The 19,492-nt window shown below is 52.2% G+C and overlaps 1 protein-coding gene across 1 annotated transcript; it reads right to left on the bottom strand.

The window, feature by feature from the left end:
- Positions 1 to 17,019: 17,019 nt before the first annotated feature.
- Positions 17,020 to 18,408, bottom strand: LOC119355400 (protein FLOURY 1-like). The gene has a single exon (XM_037622203.1). The coding sequence runs from the start codon at positions 18,197 to 18,199 to the stop codon at positions 17,324 to 17,326; it is 876 nt and encodes a 291-aa protein (XP_037478100.1). The 5' UTR covers positions 18,200 to 18,408; the 3' UTR covers positions 17,020 to 17,323.
- Between the last annotated feature and the right edge of the window lie 1,084 nt (positions 18,409 to 19,492).

Raw genomic sequence — 19,492 nt, 5'->3', positions numbered from 1 at the left:
TTCCCATCTAAGTCAACATTACAACTGTTACTACATATTTATGTTGGTCAAGCAATTTAAATCATTCACATAGTAATAAATCTTGTTTGGGCAAAGAATAACACTTACTTGAACTTTTTTTCTTGAAGTACATATACAACATAATATATTTTAAAGGGTCGGGTTAGAACAATGTTTGAAAGTTGTGTCAACTTTTTTTACATGCATGAACATTTATTGTGAGAACAACATTTGGTAATTCCATGAACTTCTATTTGACATGCATGGATAGTTTGTTTGATATACATGAGCATTTACATTTGACGGTGAACATATTTTGAATTTTTATATTATAATTCTATTAATAAACACAATATTGTAAAAAGTAATTTTACAAATCAAGATCGTGAGAAAGCACAACGACCTAATCAACATTTACTCATTCTCCCATGTGGGGTTGCATCATTCAGTCCTGTAGTTAAAACTAGTTTATCGTCAGAACAACAACCTTTTTAGTGAACCATGGGTGCACTGTTTTCGTAGTCCATGGACACGTGACGACCATGATGATCCCCAGTCGCAGAATATTCAGAATTTGGTTGGGATTGCGATTGGCTGCAACAGTTGTGTTGAACACTGAGGCTTTATAATGAAAAATCCACTATGTGAGTTTACATTGATGGATCTGATATGACGGCGCATGTGTATCATCCTTTCTTGAAGGTGTTCACTTTGAAGCAATGATGACACATGTTTTCCGAAGTGATCAAAACCCTCAATATGTGCTACTCCAATTAACTATTGCTAGACAGTAGTTGCTAGGCCTTCAAGTACAAAAAAATATAGTAAGTGGTAACTTGCCCCTTAGTTGAGAAACAAATGTATTAGGCTACAGATTTGACACAAAAGTCTTTTGCAGGAGACACTTCACTACAATTAACAATCTAGCCATGTCACCAACTATTCTGGAGAAATTGTCAATCTCACTTGCTTTGCTAGTTGTAACAAATGATTAGAAGATAATGTGGTTGTAAGTGTTTTGCATTTTCAGAATATGCTAAAAAGTACATGTAATTGAGATTTTGGAGGTTTTCGTGTCGAGAAAATTGAACCGAGGTTCATAGGTTCAGTGGTAGCATCTTAGCGACAGAGATGCTACATAAATGTAAGCATATGCCTGTCTAGTGACCAATCAGACATTCATGGCATAATATTTCATAGGTTGAGATCATTTTATATAGGCGGTGCATCCATAAATCCAAAAGACCAACTACTATTGCATCAATTGACTAACAATCCACTCTAGGCGACCAAAATCCTCGTATACTCTCGAGTATTAAGTAATACTGTAAAAAAAGAGCATTGCATAGAGCATCATGACTTAGAATTGAAGCCAAGACGACTTTCAGAGTTATGCAATCTTTTGTTCTTAGTGAGGCAAATCCATTTAAGATTTCCCTCTCTCAGTATTAGTGAAAGTACTTCACAAATAGGGGTTTACTCCATGTAAGGCAAACCAGTTCCTCTATTGTTCTTTCATGTGAATTGGTCAATCATTAGACTATAAAGTAATTATTCATCATATAACTAAGTGTCATCAGGTGAATGACATACAGATGGTCAAAATCATACTCCCTCCGTTCAAATGTAGTGCATATAGGCTTTGTACAGATGGTCAAAATCATACTCCATCCCAATTTTGATCAAGTTTATAGAGAGAATTATTTATATCTATAATCTTAAATATATAAAATAGGAAACTACGTCTTATGATGAGTCTAATGATACATATTTGGCATTCTAGATGTAAATATTTTCTCCACAAACTTGATCAAAGTTTGTGAGGTTTGACTTTTCAAAAATTCTATATATACTACATTATGAAACAAAGGGAGTGTTTGGCTACCACAAGAATTGCACTATGCGTAGAAGGGTATTGAAATTAGATTCTAGAAATAAAAGTGTTTGGCTACCACAAGAATTTGAATCATAAGTTCCAAATCCGATTCCAGTGACATGGAATATGACCAAACCAATTTATTTATTATCAACAAAGAATCAAATGGAATTCTTGAGACCTGCACGTACAAATGCCCCTGGAAGTTTCGGAGAATTTCGTAAAAAAATTATGGTGTGAACGCGAGAATGAAATTTTAAATATCAAAGTTTTACAAAAGGGCATATGTGGGACCCACTTGCACAAATTGATCCGCCGATAAGATCATAGTTGCTCCTCAACAAGTGGACAATGCCCATAAATTCTGGACAGTTTTGTGAAAATTTATAGTGCGAACACAAGGTTGAATATTTAAATATCGATGTTCTAAGAAGCCTACATTGGATATACTTGTATAATTGTTTGTCGATGACAGCTAGGTAACTAGTTTGTACATCGACAATGTTGGTCAAATTTCAATTGATTCCAAGTAAATTTTTATCCGTTAACACAAGGTTCAAATTCTAAGCAGTGAAATTTCCATATGACATCGAAACACAAATATTGGAATGAAATTCTATCAGAATTAGATTTAAAAAGTTCAATTGGATGGATCAAATTCAATTCTTATGAACCAAACGAGGTGTTACTTTTTCTTTTTTGCAGGATTGCCTGAGAAAGGAAGACCATTCCACCAATTGTCTCCTGCGAATTGATAATCTTAGATTTCTTAGTTCAGCAAAGATTGTTTCTATATGCAAACAACTGCGATTAGGGCACAACCAAGCCTACGAGAGGAAAGTATATTAGCAGGTAGTCATCATATTTCTTAGTATCTACATCAAATTCTAAAAAAGAAGTATGTATCCGCATCCCCTTAGTATAAAACTAGAATTAGAAAGCAAAGATTGATTTTGGCAAAACTTCAGTGAGGGAAGCTAAAAAACTACAATGAATGCTGACTTTGCCAATGAATGACAGACTGCTTGATGAACAAAGTGTATTTGTGCCGGCAACAGTGGCTTCAGCGCTATACACACATCTGGAACTGATTAAGAAAACTGGGCAGTCCAGCCAGAGGGCACGTCCAATCTTCAAACTGTTACAGAGAAGTCGTTTACTGATTAGCTGCCAGGAGATAGTCGGCTCAGGGGCTTTTGGATGGAGAGCTATCCAAACGGTGTCGGTGTACTAGAGTAGGGGTACCCTAGTATCCCAAACTTGTGCACGGGCAGTTGCAGCATCCCGCGGCAAGGCTTGCCGGGTGACCGCCAAGGTCCTCCGTGGTTCCTTTGGAGCCATTCAAGGACAAAGTATCCGAGCCAAGGAGACAAGACCCCGGCAAGAGGAGCTTGCCGGGAAGGCCAACCAAGGCATCTCAAGGAACTTGCCGCGACGCGCCACGCGTCCCGGCAAGGCCCGGTGAGCGACAAGCTCCCGGACGCGACAAGACAGCGACCGCGGCAAGGCGCTTGCCGCGGCAAGCCACCGCTCTGTGCCCGCACTCCAGCACATCCACCAATGTGTCGCTCTGGGAGCCAGCGATGCGTGGTGGCAAGCGGCACTGACAAGATTGCCATCGTGGCGAGCGGTGGCGTCCCTGACGGTCCCTTTTGCACTATTTAGGCGACACAGACAGGCATTTAATGCCCTTGTCCCCTGCCGTCAGGGTTAGGTATGATACACTATAGCAGGTAGCTGTACCAACCGCAACACCTTTCCATTTTTACTCTTGCCTACGTTGCCACCTGTCGGTGACCCCTTGAGCATATAAAAGGAGGCACATGCGCAACGTAGAGGGGGAGGAGGAAGAGAACAGTCACGCTTGGTCTCGTTAGCTGCTGGGGTGTACTGTAGCACTCCGCGCTCCCGAGCAAGAACTCAATACAAACCACAAAGCAGGAGTAGGGTTTTACGCATCCGTGCGGCCCGAACCTGGGTAAACTGCTCGTGTGCTTCGCCTCGATCCGCTCTTCGTGCGACCCTCGCCCCCGCCGAACCGAAAGGGACTCGGTCCGCCGGTCCCATAGGTGCTCGTGGATTAGTCCCCCGACATCTTTGGCGCGCCAGGTAGGGGGTTGAGGTTGTGTGAACCAGATCCGGCGTTCACACGAGCTAGATCTTCATCATCTTCATTGACATGCCGCCGAAGAAAAAGGCTTCGGAGGCGGATGCTCCGTCCGCGCCGAACCTACCACCGCCGGAGCAAACGGCTGATGGGGCAGACGCCGGCGGAAGAACGGGCATCGACGAGGGAACTCACGGTGCTGCCAGGTCCAAGGACAAGGCTGCGCTGCCCATCGGCGGCGTAGCCGGCTCCCACAACGACCGGGCGCACTCCAAGACCTCGGCGTCCGTACATGCACCGCGCCCATCTCAGGAGGCGCGGGACCGGCAGCATCATGGTACTCACGGTACCATGCGTTTGCTGGATCAAGATCGAGCTGGTGGATCTCGGAGTGCTCAAGACCAGCATACACGCGAACATGCTGGCACGAGCGAGGCACGGTCGCCTGGACGGGATACTGCTCCTTCTAACATAGTTAGAAGTCCGAGCATATCCCGCTCTTCGCACCGTTCGCCACCACCACCCGCCACTACAGCAGAAGCTTTGGCGCGAGCTCAACTGCTCCTGGACTACCCTCCAACGGCAGACAAGATCGACGACTGGAGGGCCACCATTCAGAGTCTCATCGGCTTCGCCAACGGCGACACTCAACGTCAGCCGAGCACGTCGCAGCCGCGGCAAGTCAGCCAGGCACGAGCCGGTGGCGACAAGACCGGTGGGGGTGCAACCACTATGCACTCTCCGCCCCGAAGGCCAAGATCGCCGACTCACCGGATCCACCTCAACAGCGACAACACCGCGTCATCAGATCCACGAGCTCGTCGCGATCAGCGCCAAGTTCTTCACGAACGACAGCAAGAAGATGCTCGTACTCGCATCGAGCGCCGAAGAGAAGCACGACGTCAATCGGACCAGTGCGCTGGGCCCTCTGTCGACATGCATGCACCAGGGGAACCAGGCGACTTGCTGTACGTGGTAGGTTGCCCTGCGTTTACTCGTGAGCTGCGGCAAGTCCAGTGGCCCAGCACGAAGAATTTCAAGCGAGACGTACCAGAGAAGTACGACGGCAAGTCGCATTCGTCGGAGTTCCTCAGCATCTACACCATCGCGGTGCAGGCTGCCGGCGGGCGGGACGACAAGATCCTTGCCAACTACTTCCCGCTGGTGCTCAAGCCCAATGTCAGGTCCTGGCTCATGCACTTGCCGGACAACTCCATATCCTCCTGGGCAGACCTATGCCATCAGTTTGTCGGCGCCTTTACAGGCGGCCACAAACCTCATGGCCAAGAGAGTGACCTTCATCTGCTCGCCCAGAAGGAAGGAGAGCCCCTGCGCAAGTACATTCAAAGATTCAGCCGTGTACATCACAACATCCCAGATGTCCACCCTGCCGCGGTCATCAGCGCGTTCCATCAGAACGTGCGTAACCGCAGGATGCGGGAGGAGATGGCGATGTGCAGGATCAGAGACGTCAGTGAGCTGTATGCCTTGGCCGACAAGTGTGCACGTGCTGAGGAAGGGAGGAAACTCCCCGGAGAAAATACAGGAGCAGGAGGATCTGACAGCGAGGATGCTGCCCCGGCAAAGAAAAACCGGCGGCGGAACAACATGAAGAAGAAAGGCAAAGATGTGCTAGTCATTGAGCAGTCCAGCGACGAAGGTGGCGCCAAGAAAGCCAAAGTTGGTAGCTCCGGCAAGGAGATTGCCGCATGCACCAACTGCCAGACTGTGGCGGTCGCCGACAAGCAGGACGACACCGACAAGCAGTACTGCAAGATCCACCGCACCAAGGGCCATGACCTCCAGAGCTGCAAGAAGGTCGAGCAGCTTATCCAGCAGCAAAAGGCTGAATACGAGCGACGCGACAAGGAGAGGGCCCAAGGAGGCGCTGGAGAATCCGGCAAGAAGCGTGCCGGCCGGGGAGGACGCCGCGGCAAGGCCAAGCAGCGGCAAGGAGACAGACCTCCCCGCGGCCGCGACAAGGATGAAGATGACGACGACGACGAAGACATGGATGGTGTCGAGACCAGTGAGCAGGAGTTCCAGAAAGCCACAGAGGTCTTGTGCGTTGACGGCGGTGCTTCTCTGCATACTTCGCACCGCCAACTCAAGCAGTGGGTGCGAGAAGTCAATGCGGCGGAACCACCTGTCGAGTCACGCAAGCTTCTAAAATGGTCCACTCGCACAACTGCGGTCGGGTGCTTGCCGATGTTGGTTTGACCAACTATCCGCAACCTCAAGGTCACTAAGATGCTAGTTGACGGAGGGGCCGGCTTGAACCTGATCTCCTCCGCTGTACTCCAGAAACTCCAGATCCCTGACAGCGAGCTTGAAGAGACCGGCACATTCCAAGGAATCAACCCGGGAAGGAGCAAGCCGAAGGGGAAGGTCATGTTGCCAGTAACATTTGGCAGCGAGGTGAACTACAGGACTGAGAGGGTCACTTTTGTCGTTGCCGATTTTCCATTGCCTTACAATGGGATACTCGGCTGTCCAGCACTCGCCAAGTTCATGGCAGCCTCTCACTACGCATAGAACATGCTGAAGATGCCAGGCCCGATAAGCATCATCTCTGTCCCTGGCGACAAGAAGGATGCTCTTATCTGCGCCGACAAGATCTACCAGGAAGCCGCAGCTGCAACAGATTGCAAGTCACCTGCCGTTGAAGCTCCCGGGGGGAAGAAGAAGACCAAGTCCGGCAAGAGTTCTGATGCCCACTCCGGCAACCGCACCTCTTCGGAGTGCTGCGCTGCCGTCGAGGACGCACCATCGAGCTCCACCGACAAGTGTAAGAAGACAATGGCAGCTCCGCCAGAGACCAAGAAGGTGTCCGCCAAGGAGGACGGCACTGGTGGTACCTTCACCATCAGTGCCACTCTCGACCCTAAATAGGAAAGCGCTCTCATTACTTTCCTGCGGGCGAACGTCGACGTGTTTGCATGGCAACCGTATGACATCCCCGGTGTATCCAGGAAAGTAATTGAGCACCATCTTGCCGTTTGTCCTCATGCGCGGCCCGTCAAGCAGAAGGTCAGGAAGCAAGCAGTGGAGCACCAAGAATTCATCGTAGAAGAGATCAAGAAGTTGGAAGCAGCAGGCCTTGTCAGAGGAGTGCTCCATCCTACGTGGTTGGCCAATCCTGTAGTCGTGCGCAAGGCGAACGGGAAATGGAGACTTTGTATCGACTTTACCGATGTTAACAAAGCTTGTCCCAAAGACCCATTTCCTTTACCACGCATTGACCAGATTGTTGACTCCACGGCCGAATGTGACTTGCTTTCATTTCTTGACGCATACGCAGGATACCATCAGATCTTCATGGCAGAAGAGGATGAGGAGAAGACCGCATTCATCACTCCATGTGGCACGTACTGTTTCATACGGATGCCTTTCGGTTTAAAAAATGCTGGTTCAACATTTGCAAGGATAGTCCATGTCGCTCTTGAGCCACAAATACACAGAAATGTGGAAGCCTACATGGATGACATAGTGGTCAAGAGCAAGGACAAGGCAACTCTGATTCAAGATTTAGACGAGACCTTTGCAAATCTGCGCAAGATCAGCCTCAAGCTCAACCCCGAGAAGTGTGTGTTTGGAGTCTCCTCCGGCAAGCTTCTCGGGTTCTTCGTGTCTCAGCGGGGAATCAAAGCCAATCCCGACAAGATCAAGGCCATTGAGCAGATTGAAGCACCAAAGCGCGTCAAGGATGTACAAAGACTTGCCGGTTGCGTGGCTGCTCTCAGCAGGTTTATCTCTAGGTCTGTTGAGCGCGCCCTGCCGTTTTTTAAAATATTGAAAAAGGCAGGTCCAATGAAATGGACTCCGGAAGCGGAGGCTGCGCTGCAAGATTTGAAGAGATACCTGTCCTCCACTCCAACACTTGTCGTACCTAAGCCACAAGAAAAGTTGCTGCTGTATATAGCGGCAACCAATCAAGTGGTTAGTGCTGCGTTAGTAGCAGAGAGGGAGGCAGATGACGAGCCAGCAACCACGGCAGGCGCATCCAGCGACAAGTAGGGGGCTTCCCCGACAAGCTCTGGTCCCGACAAGGATGGATCTACGCAGACGCGCGACGAGATACAGAAGAGAATGGTACAACGCCTAGTTTACTTTGTCAGTTCCCTTCTGCAGGGGGCTAGGTCAAGGTACTCTGGCGTGCAGAAATTGCTTTTCGGCCTTCTCATGGCCTCGAGAAAGCTACGCCATTACTTCCAAGCGCATGAGATCACAGTTGTCACTCGTTTTCCGCTGAAAAGGATACTATAGAATCCAGAAGCGACAGGCAGGATTGTTGAGTGGGCACTGGAACTGTCAAGCTTTGGCCTCAAGTTTGAGAGTACTTCAACTATCCAAAGCAGAGCATTGGCAGAATTCATAGCAGAATGGACGCCAACACCAGATGAAGAAATTCCAGAAACGAGCATCCCCGTCGAGGAAGCAAGCAAAGAGTGGCTGATGTACTTTGATGGTGCCTTTTCGCTGCAAGGCGCCGGCGCTGGCGTGCTGCTTGTCGCACCCACCGGAGAGCACCTCAAGTACGTAGTCCAGATGCACTTTCCCAAGGAGCAAGCAACAAACAATACTGCAGAATATGAAGGCTTGCTTGCCGGTCTCAGGATCGCGGCAGACCTTGGGATCAAGAAGCTCATTGTCAGGGGTGACTCGTAGCTTGTCGTCCGCCAAGTGAACAAGAGCTATCAGAGTCCGTTGATGGAAGCCTACGTCGACGAAGTGAGAAAGCTAGAAGAGCACTTTGACGGCCTACAGATGGAGCATGTTCCAAGAGCTCAGAACGCCATTGCCGATGGCCTATCAAAGTGCGCCGCACTTAAGTTACCTGTGGAACCAGGGATCTTTGTGCTCAAGCTGACTCAACCGTCTGTAACGCCATCAACTGGACAGAGCAAGAAGAGGAAGTTGATTTCTAGTGACTATTTTCCGGTAGAGCTTCCCGAAGTCGCCGCCAAGAAGGTCCCCAAGATCAACGCCAAGAGCGCTGAGGAGCAGTCTGCTCCGGCAAGGCCTAGGGCTTGTTCCGTTGAAGCAGAAGCTCCCGACAAGTTTTGCTCCGGCAAGCTTGCCGGGGAACGTCAAGCTCCGACAGAGCCGCAGGTTCTCGCCGTAGAAGCGGATGTTCCCGCAGCAGCAGATTTGCCTTTAGTCCTTGTTGTCGAGCCACAAGCTCCAGCATGGACACAGCAGATTGTCCGTTTCCTTCAGACAGGAGAACTTCCCGAAGAGCAAGAAGAAGCATAAAGAGTAGCCCGACAGTCAAGTATGTACCAGTTTGTCGACAACACACTGTACAGAAGAAGACTCAACGGTGTGAAATTGAAGTGTATTCACCGGGAAGACGGACAAAAGCTGTTGGCAGAGATACATGGAGGCATATGTGGTCACCACATTGGCGCAAGAGCACTTGCCGGCAAAGCATTCCGGCAAGGTTTCGTTTGGCCGACAGCCCTCCAGGATGCAACTGCACAAGTAACCAAGTGTGAAGCGTGCCAGTTCCATTCCAAGCAGATACACCAACCAACTCAAGCTCTCCAGATGATCCCTTTATCCTGGCCATTTTCGGTCTGGGGGCTCGACATCCTCGGCCCCTTTCCCCGAGCAGTCGGGGGCTTTGAGTACTTGTACGTTGCAATCGACAAGTTCACAAAGTGGCCGGAAGTGGAAGCAGTAAGGAAGGTGACAGCACAGTCAGCAGTCAAGTTCTTCACGTCCATTGTTAGCCGCTTCGGGATCCCTAACAGGATAATCACCGACAACGGTACGCAATTCACGAGCCGCACCTTCATGCAGTACGTCCAAGATCTTGGCGCCAAGGTCTGCTTCGCTTCTGTTGCTCACCCGAGAAGCAACGGTCAAGCGGAGGGGGAAAATGCTGAAGTGCTGCGTGGGCTCAAGACCAGGACTTTCGACAGGCTGCACAAGTGCGAAAGAAACTGGATCGAGGAGCTGCCGGTGGTTCTTTGGTCGATCAGGACGACGCCAAATCGAGCCACTGGCCAGACACCTTTTGCTCTAGTCTATGGAGCAGAGGCAGTTCTCCCCACGGAACTCGTATACGGGTCACCTCGAGTGCTCGCTTATGATGAGTTTGAGCAAGAGCAGCTGCGACAAGATGACGCGCTACTCCTTGAGGAAGACCGTCTTCAGGCTGTTGTACGAACTGCTCGCTACCAGCAAGCTTTGCGACGCTACCATAGCCGCAAAGTTAACGCCAGAAGTCTCGAGGAAGGCGACCTTGTTCTTTGGCGTGTTCAGTCCGCCAAGAATTCCAACAAGTTGACGCCGAAGTGGGAAGGCCCTTACCGGGTGAAACGAGTCACTAGTCCTGGCGTTGTCCGCCTTGAGACCGAAGATAGCATTCCGGTGAGCAATTCCTAGAACATTGAGCATCTTCGTAAGTTTTACCCGTAAGGCGCGGTTGCGGAAACCTGTTCTGGCAACCACCTTTTGTACAAGTCTTGCCGCTGTTGCATGTAATCCTTTGTACAAAGCCGGGCGCAGACCCCGTGCATAAGTAAAGCTCATATGCTCCGCACATCTTGTCAATTTCATGCTTTCTATTTTTTGCATATGTGATCAGACACTTTGTGCAGCACCTACTCTCCGGTAAGCAATAACGAGCCGTAAGGCTCCTTATCTTTATTTTCTCCTCTTTCTTTTTTCTCAAGGAAAGGAAGGTTCCCTCGCCCACAAGTTTGCCGGGGGGGAAAGGAGAAGATAATAGTATGGACCAGGCGTCGTTCAAGAAAGTTTCGCCTTACCGGGAAGCAAGCAACAGAAAAACTAAGTTGCCAAAGTTTGAGCAATCAGATTTTTAAATTTTTTAAGTTATCTCCCTTGAACGACCGCACTTTGTATGGAAAAACTGTGCGCGGAGGAACCAACTCGTAGCTAGTTGCGCCCTTACTTTGTTTCGAGTCTGCTCAACAACTTAAGTGAGCTGCGACTAGTTGCGACAAGGTTTCTTGTCGGTAGCGGCACCGCCAGCAGGCTGCTGACGTCCTGCACTCAGCGCTCGCGGCTAAGGTGCCTGCACCGGCAAGTTCCCTAAAAGCGTAGGGCAAAAACATACAAAGGGAGGAATCAAGTAAAGGGAATAACATTGCAATCATTACCCGGAATAGAGTTATATTACAAGGTAGCTTGTCGCGGCTCTAATAGATTGTTCTCATAACATGACCAGCAGCGACAAGAAAAGAAGGAAACGGGCGGCCTAGTCTACGCGATCGCCCTCAATCCTCTTGATCCCGCTCACCTTGTCCACAATGGGGGCGACAAGGGTCTTGAGCGCCTCCAGATCAGCATCCGGCGGCAGGGTCTTGAGGACGTTGGTGAGGTTGAGGCCCGGGTTGCGGAAGGCCACCTTCACCAACACCTTTTGAAAAACTCCCGCGCAGATCTTGCGCGACTCGTCGGCCAGCTGCTTTGGGATCTTCCCCCGGAGCCGCTGGAGGGCCGTCGCCACGCCTTTGAAGAACAAGGTGAGCTTGGCGCTGGGTTGAAGGTTCTCATCAGAGGGATACCCGAGATCCTCCACCCCCAGCTGCGCCAGCTCCCTGTCGATATCTTCGGCAGCTTTCACGAGACCCTCCGTCCAGTGCTCGACGTTCTCCCTAAAAGCATTTTGGGCGGCGCCCGCACTCGCCAGCAGTGCCTTGTCGGCCTTGATCTCCTCCTTCAAGGCCACCTCCTGCTCCCTGGCGCCATCCAGCGTCCTGGTCAAAGTGGTCAGCTTCAACTCAAGATCTGCGTTGGAGTCCTTGGCGGCGCTAAGCTCTTTGCCCTTCTCGGCGAGACGAATCTGCAGCTCTGAGTTGCTGTGGGCGTCCTTCTCCCGCTCACGCTTGAGCGCGGCAAGCTCTTCACCACTCGCCTTGAGATCGGCCTCCAGCTGCGCCACCTTCGTCTCCAGCTCCTTCTTGGCGGCCTCGGCAACTGCGACAGCATCCTCTGCTTGCTTAAGGGCTCCGCCGAATTTTTGCTCACGCGCGGCAAGCTCCTCCTCGTGGCTGTCGAGGTTAACTTTCCGCTGCACCAGCTCGCCCTCCTGCGCAGACAGCTTCTCAGCGGCAAGCCGCTGTTGCTCTTCAACTTTGGCCTTCTCGAGGAAGAAGGCCTTCTGCTCTTCGGCGAGTTGCTCCCGCTCCTCTGCCAGGGACCAGAGAGCTTCCTGGTTGAGACCCCGGAGCTCCTCCGCACGCTTCTCGATGTCCGTTCCCGCCTTCGCGACAAGCGCCTCGCAGGATTCCCGAGCGACAACAGCTTCCGCAGCAGCCGCTCCTTCTCAGGCTCGCCGCTGCTGCTGCTCGGCGCATCAACTAGCGTCAGCCCAGCGGAGGCGAGCACCTCTCCGTCAAAGCTCTCTCCCTCGACCGGCGCCCTGGAGCTTGACGCCTAGGGGAGGTTGATGAAGACACCATCGCCGGCCTTCAAGTAGACGCCTGGCTGGGGCTCTTCGGAGCCTGGCGCTGCGGCAGCGGCGGACGGGTCGGCGGTCGACGTAGCGCCTGGCGCTCCTGCGGCCCCAGGGCCGTCAGTGCGAACGCCAGACCCCTCGCTAGCTGCTGCGGCGGCAGCTTTGGCGGCCTCGTCGCCGGCGGGATCATCAGCGCCGGCTGCTTCTTCAGTGGCAGCGGCGTCATCGACAGCAACCTCGGTCTCCACCGGCTCCGCAGCAGATGGGTCTGATGGCCGGAAAAGTGAGAAAAGTCAAGCAAATACCCAAAAAGAAGAAGAACCCAAGGGAAGCTTTGAAGAGAAGATTACCTGTACTGGGTTCGGCAGTCGTAGTCTCCGCCGCTGGGGGGACGCTGGTGCTGTCCCTTGCCGGAGAACTCTCCCTTGCCGGAGGACTCTCCCTTGGCATTTCGGGGGCGGCCTCCGGGCGCTCCTGGTGGGGCTGCTCTACTCCTACACAAACCAACAGTCAGTTGTCAGCAAAGAAAGAGTATCCATGCGCGCCTAACAGCGGAAAGCAAACCATATACTTACGCTGCGGGCTGCTCCGGGGAACAGTTGCCGGGTCCGGCAAGGTTGTCTCGGACACACCTCCTGCTGTCGCGGTGGGTTCATCCTCGATGACAATCACCGGGACCTTGGCTCTCTTCGCTGCTCTCTGGGCCAGAGTCCTAAAAAGGAATAAGTTCAGAGTAAAGCAAATGAGATACAAGACAAAACAACAAGAATTGAAGAACTACAAGTACAACAAGAGAATCTTACTCTTCTTCTTCCTCGTCGGAGCTGAACGCGGAGAAGTCGAAGTCCGGCTCACGTCCGGCGCGAGGAGGCGGAGGATTAGTTTCCCTTGGCCGCTTGGCGGGAACAGTGGCGGTGGTCTGAGACGACCCCGCTCCGGCTACCACCGCGGCGTGAGAAGCGGCAGGAGCAGAAGCGGTGGTCTGGGTGGACCCCGCTCCAGTTGCCGCAGCAACATGAGGTGCTCCCGCGGCAACAGTGCTTGCCGCGGTGGAGCGTGTCGCGCGGCGCGGCGACTGTTGACTCGCCCGCCGCCCCGCTACGTCCCCGGCCTTGCGGAGACGCCTTCTTGGTGGGGATGGAGGCTCTGCTTGCGGCGAGCTGCCTGAAGATGAGGAGGAAGAGGAGTTGATCTCCAGCGAGCCGCTCGTATCCTCGGCGGGCTCGCTCGACTCGACGTCATGCCCGGCAAGCTCTTTCTCGCCAACGAGCTCCCCTCGCTCGGCACGGCTTGCCGCCTCTGCTGCCTCTGCCTCCTCCATGGTGAATCCAAATTCGCCCGCGGCTGCGGCTGCCGCCGCCTCCTCTAGCCTAGTGGCGATGCGTGTCATCTCCGCATCGATGGTGTCGCGGGTGAGGCTATTCTTTTCGTCGGAGCGGACCGTCACTTCTACCAAGCCGTCAAAGAACTCCTGCACGACGTCGTCTGCAGGCTCTTGCCAAGTTGGGACAATTCCATGCGAATCGCACAGCGGCATCATTGCACGGATGCGGTCGAGCGCGAAGTTGTTGCACAGCGGAACGACACCCTTCGGCAATCTGAACACTTCGGGATGTTCAGGGTCGTACTTGAACAGCTCCTGGAGCATCGCGTTAAGCTCCAGAACAGTGAAGTTGAAGTTGAGGCCTGGACGCAGCCTCATGATATCCGCCGCATTCTTGAATTCCCAGGCGGGTCTCCTCCGTTCCTGCAGGGGGGCGATGCGGCGGCGAAGAAAATCTGCGCCAACAGCGCCTATAGTGAGCCCGGCAAGCCTGAGGCGTTGAATCCGGGTGACGGCAATCTTCAGCCTATCGTCTTCCGGGGCCACGTCACTCCAATCGCTGTCGCGTGCTACTGGGGCTTGGCGCCGGGCGGTAAACGGCTGCGGGTTCTCCTCGACAATCCAGCACCAGTCTGCTCTCCATTCCTCCCACTTGCCGCGGAACTCTCCCGCCAGATAAGTGTCCTTCTTGCCGGCCCTCGAGATCCAGGCGATTCCGCCGGATAAAGGCTCTCCTCTCTCTACTCGGAGCATAAAGAAGTGGCGAAAAAGGGCTACATTGGGATAGACTCCGACAAAGTTTTCGCAGAGATGTGCGAAAATTGCCATGGTCAGAACAGCATTGGGGGTGAAGCCAAGGAGGCGGAACCCGTAGGTGTTCATAATATCGCAGAAAAACTCAGAGAAAGGCGGGAAGAGCCCGCAGTAGAAGAACAAGGCGAAGAAAGGATATCCATTTGGAGCCGTTTTCCAAGCGGCGGCTGGAAGTACCTTCGTGCGCGGATGCGCTCGCGTCTCCGTCGACCAGAAGAGGTAGTAATTCTCCCTCAGCTCCCTCGCGGCGAGCTTGGGGGGGAAGATTGCCCGCTCCTTTCGCAGCGCCGCAAGCCGCTGCGCCTCGGTCGACTTCACAACCTTCCCTTTGTCGGCTCTCGGAGCCATGGCGGAAGTGGTGGAGGAGGCCGATAGCGTTGGTGGTGCTGGTGGCGATGGGGGGCGGGGCGCTGCTCTCTTTCAGCTTTGGGAAGACGAGGGAGCGGCGGAGGTTTCCGAGATTGGAGTAGCAACCGGCGAGTGGGCGAACTACCCCTGTTTCCCATGCTTATAAAGAGGGAGGGGGCGGACGTTCCGCCTTTCCGAATAAAGAAATCACCCACGATCTCTCCCACGACGCCATATTCAACGCGTGCTGTTCAGGGAGGGCGCGGTGGATACGGGAAGAGATACGGCGTAACCCAGGCCGCGCGTGCCCGTGCCCTGTTTTGGGCCTGGCCCAACAGCGCTCGGCACCGTGTATGGCCCAGGCCCGGGGGCTCCTGTCGGTGTACTAGAGTAGGGGTACCCTAGTATCCCGAACTTGTGCACGGGCAGTCGCAGCATCCCGCGGCAAGGCTTGCCGGGTGACCGCCAAGGTCCTTCGTGGTTCCTTTGGAGCCATTCAAGGACAAAATATCCGAGCCAAGGAGACAAGACCCCGGCAAGAGGAGCTTGCCGGGAAGGCCAATCAAGGCATCTCAAGGAACTTGCCGCGATGCGCCACGCGTCCCGGCAAGGCCCGGTGAGCGACAAGCTCCCGGACGCGACAAGACAGCGACCGCGGCAAGGCGCTTGCCGCGGCAAGCCACCGCTTTGTGCCCGCGCTCCAGCACATCCACCAACATGTCGCTCTGGGACCCTTCCAGGCGTACGTGGCGGGAGGCTGTGCAGCCAGCGGTGCGCGGTGGCAAGCGGCACTGACAAGATTTCCATCGTGGCGAGCGGTGACGTCCCTGACGGTCCCTTTTGCACTATTTAGGCGACACAGACGGGCATTTAATGCCCTTGTCCCCTGCCGTCAGGGTTAGGTATGATACACTGTAGCAGGTAGCTGTACCAACCGCAACACCTTTCATTTTTACCCTTGCCTACGTTGCCACCTGTCGGTGACCCCTTGAGCATATAAAAGGAGGCCCATGCGCAACGTAGAGGGGGAGGAGGAAGAGAACACTCACGCTCGGTCTCGTTAGCTGCTGGGGTGTACTGTAGCACTCCGCGCGCCCGAGTAAGAACTCAATACAAACCACAAAGCAGGAGTAGGGTTTTACGCATCCGTGCGGCCCGAACCTGGGTAAACTGCTCGTGTGCTTCGCCTCGATCCGCTCTTCGTGCGACCCTCGCCCCCGCCGAACCGAAAGGGACTCGGTCCGCCGGTCCCATAGGTGCTCGTGGATTAGTCCCGCGACAAACGGGAAGGAAGATCTTGGATCTTAACTCACCGGTCCTATTTACCGTTGTCTACCACCGGATGCAAGTTTGCCTAATGAATCTATGAGATTTGCTTAATTTGAGAACCTGTAAATTGGCTTCAAATTAGCATATGCCACCATAATGCTTTTTTAGAAGAAATACCACTGCAAAAATATCTTTCAACGTAAATATCTTCATATGGTGAAAAATAATTGCCAATGTGAATTATCTAACTTACAATTGACAGCTGACTTTGAGGGCAGGCCTGGCGCAGTGGTGAAGTCCTCCCCACTTGTGCCAAGAGGTCCTGGGTTCGAACCAGCCTCTCTGCATTGCACTTTGCAGAGGTAAGACTAGGTTCCTATAATCCCTCCCAGACCCCACCTTGTGTGGGAGCTTCTATGCACTGGGTCTGTCCTTTTACAATTGACAGCTGACTTTATAGCATCTTAATTATTACTTTTAGTGAATAGCATATCAACCAGTGAAGTAATACAGTGCCCTAGTATGCAAAACTGCCAATAGAAGCACGAATCAGATACAGAAAAACTAGCAAACCAAGATTTGACCGTCCAAGAAAAATTAAACAGCAGTGCTGGCCAGCACAATAAAAAAAAATGGAAATAGCTGAACCCTCCCTGTTTTCAAGCTCAGCCTGATCATGAAGAAATCAAGCGAGAAGGCAAATGTGGCTTGTAAATCAACACAGTCAAAACCCGTAAATGCCTTTTGAGGTATTCCAAAGCTGGGACTTACTCGAAACTGGAAGATTTTTGCATTTAGAAATCCAACATCATGTACCAAAAGACTACACACATCTATTGAGTTCACAATAATAAGACTTGAAAGGGTCCCGCAGATAGCATTGAGCATCTGTGCAGTTGAAGCATCTAGTACGATTATTAATCACATCTTAGGAGCTTGCAAAGGATGGTATATTTACAGGTGGATATTACATATATCTCTGCAGAGCTTTGTCTGCTTGAGTAATCTCACAGCAGCACCAGCTATCAAAATTTGGGCATTGGGAGGCCCTATATGGCTGCTGAATGCCATACAAAATGAAGAACCTGAACTGTCAAGAACTTCCCCAGCTTCAGGCCAACGTTTCTGCTCCATTGAGCTACCAGGAAGCAGGATCTACAACCGCTTGTCTCGGTCGTCCTCGCTTGTCTCTGACACGTCTTGCTCGGATGAAAACTCTGGCTCCCCGGATTGCATGCCGAACTTATTGATCATCCACTGAAGAGACTCAATTACCTGCCGGTCGTACATCTGCTTCTGCTGCACCATCTCCCGGAACTGCTTGGCCTCGCGCTCCACCAGCGCCTTCTCGTTCCGCAGGCACGCGATCTTGGCCATGGCCTCATCAGCTGCAGAGGCCGCCGCGCGCCTCTCCTTCTCCAGCTCCTCTAGCGCCGCCTCCTTCAGCCTCCTCTCCCGCACGAGCCGCCGCCTGAGCCGCTCCACGTTGCCCTCCTCCGCGCCGTTCACCTCGCTCTCGATGTCCTCATCCTCCGTGTTGGCCTCCTGCTCCAGCTCAAAAGCCAGCGACCTCGAAACAGGCTTGTCGGAGCAGCTGCCAGAGCGGGGGCGCTCCACGGTGTGGGCCGAGCTGCCTTTGTTGAGAGCCCGCGCCTTCGTCCCACTCCCACACACGGTGCAGACGACGCCTCTGACGCGCACCGCTTGCACCGTGGCGCCCGCGCTCCCCACGAGCCCCTCCACCGCGTCGCAGCGCTTGCCGAGGCGCCAGACCATGGCGCCCAGGAAGAGCAGGGACATTACGACGAGCACGTGGTGCGCGCCCACGGAGCGGGACAGGGCGGCCCAGTGCGCGGCGGAGGCCCACTCGCGGCCGACCTCGGACTCGGAGGCGTGCAGCATCGCGAAGACCCCGAGCGCGGAGCCGACGATGAAGTAGGCGGCGCCGGCGCCGGGTATGGAGCGGAAAGGGACGCCGGCGAGCGGCTTCAGCAGACCACCGGCACTGGAGATGCGGTTCCAGCCGCCCATGACGACGGGACGGGGGCAGTCCTGCTCCGATTCAGGCGAATAGAATTCTGATTGGGGAGATGGAATCGCTCGGGGAAATCTTGGAGATCGATCGGCGTTGGGATTTAGGGGAGATGATGAAGAGTCCGGGGGATGGCCAGGAGCTGGGCAGCCGGGGAAGCGCCGCGGCAGTAGGGTTCTGGTTCAGTCGAGGAAGGGAGATTTCTTCGGATAAGTCGTGGGCGGTATCGCTGCCGTGTGGGTCTCATGATTTCTGTGGGTCCACATTGTCGGTTCGTGGGTTGCGGGACGCGTGGGGGCCGCCGAAAATGAAGGGACATGGGTAGTCGGTACCACTTTGAGGGTTCCTTACTCAAGACGCTGACCTTCCGATGACAGGTGGGCTACCAAATACACGGGTCCCACGCGTCCGTGACGTGTTTTTTTAGGGACTGTGACGTGGTTTAGGTGTACTAGGTCCGGGAGTATTTTTTGAACGAGCGGATCTTCGGATGGGAGTATGTGGCTATTTATAAAAACAGTTGCTAAAGCACATATAGATGTGTCATAAGTATTGCACATCTAAATCCTATGTTATTGATCTTACGTCGAGATTAATGTGGATATTTTCTTTTTTTTCTTTTTTATGCTTGATTCACTCACTTAGATGTGCAATAACTAGAGCACATCTAGATGTGCCCTAGACACATTCTTATAAAACGGACAAAATGATGGAATTTTGGGGATCTTTATATGATTATATCTATATATACTTGCTCCCTCCGTTCCATGATATAAAACGTTTTTTTACATTATATACTAGTGCTAAAAAAAGTCTTACATTATGAAACGAAAAGAGTAGTAGTTTAAACTTCTGAATCTCAAAATTAAAGAATCAATATAGCCTGTTGATGGAGGCCATCGAATGGCCCAAATAGCTGGGACTCATAGCTACCGTGCCCAGTGGCGACGCCAAGGCATTCCATAAAATATCAAATAATTGTAATCGGTTGGTATACTATTCCTAGTTTGTTGTCATGTTGCTATTGCATTGCACAAATGATAACCAATAAATACAAAGGAGGAAATTCTTGGCTCCACCACTGAATGTGCCCACTACGATAGAGCGAATGTATTATTCCCTCTGTGACACTACGCTCTTATATTATGGAACAGAAGAAATATTGTTTTCTAGGATCATCCACGTATTTGAAAGGTTCATATGGTATATGGTTTGTTGTTAGCATCAAATCTTCGCAAGTGGTCATTTTCTTTATTTTTTTAGTAAAAAACGGATTCAATAAATACTGAAAT

This window comes from Triticum dicoccoides, chromosome 2A (assembly GCF_002162155.2).
Source record: "Triticum dicoccoides isolate Atlit2015 ecotype Zavitan chromosome 2A, WEW_v2.0, whole genome shotgun sequence".
NCBI lineage: Eukaryota > Viridiplantae > Streptophyta > Magnoliopsida > Poales > Poaceae > Triticum > Triticum dicoccoides.
This window is presented reverse-complemented; position numbering and strand designations above follow the sequence as displayed.

Bases quoted from the DNA above. Each gene is read 5' to 3' on its own strand.
- LOC119355400 (XM_037622203.1), bottom strand. From the start codon at position 18,199: ATGGGCGGCTGGAACCGCATCTCCAGTGCCGGTGGTCTGCTGAAGCCG.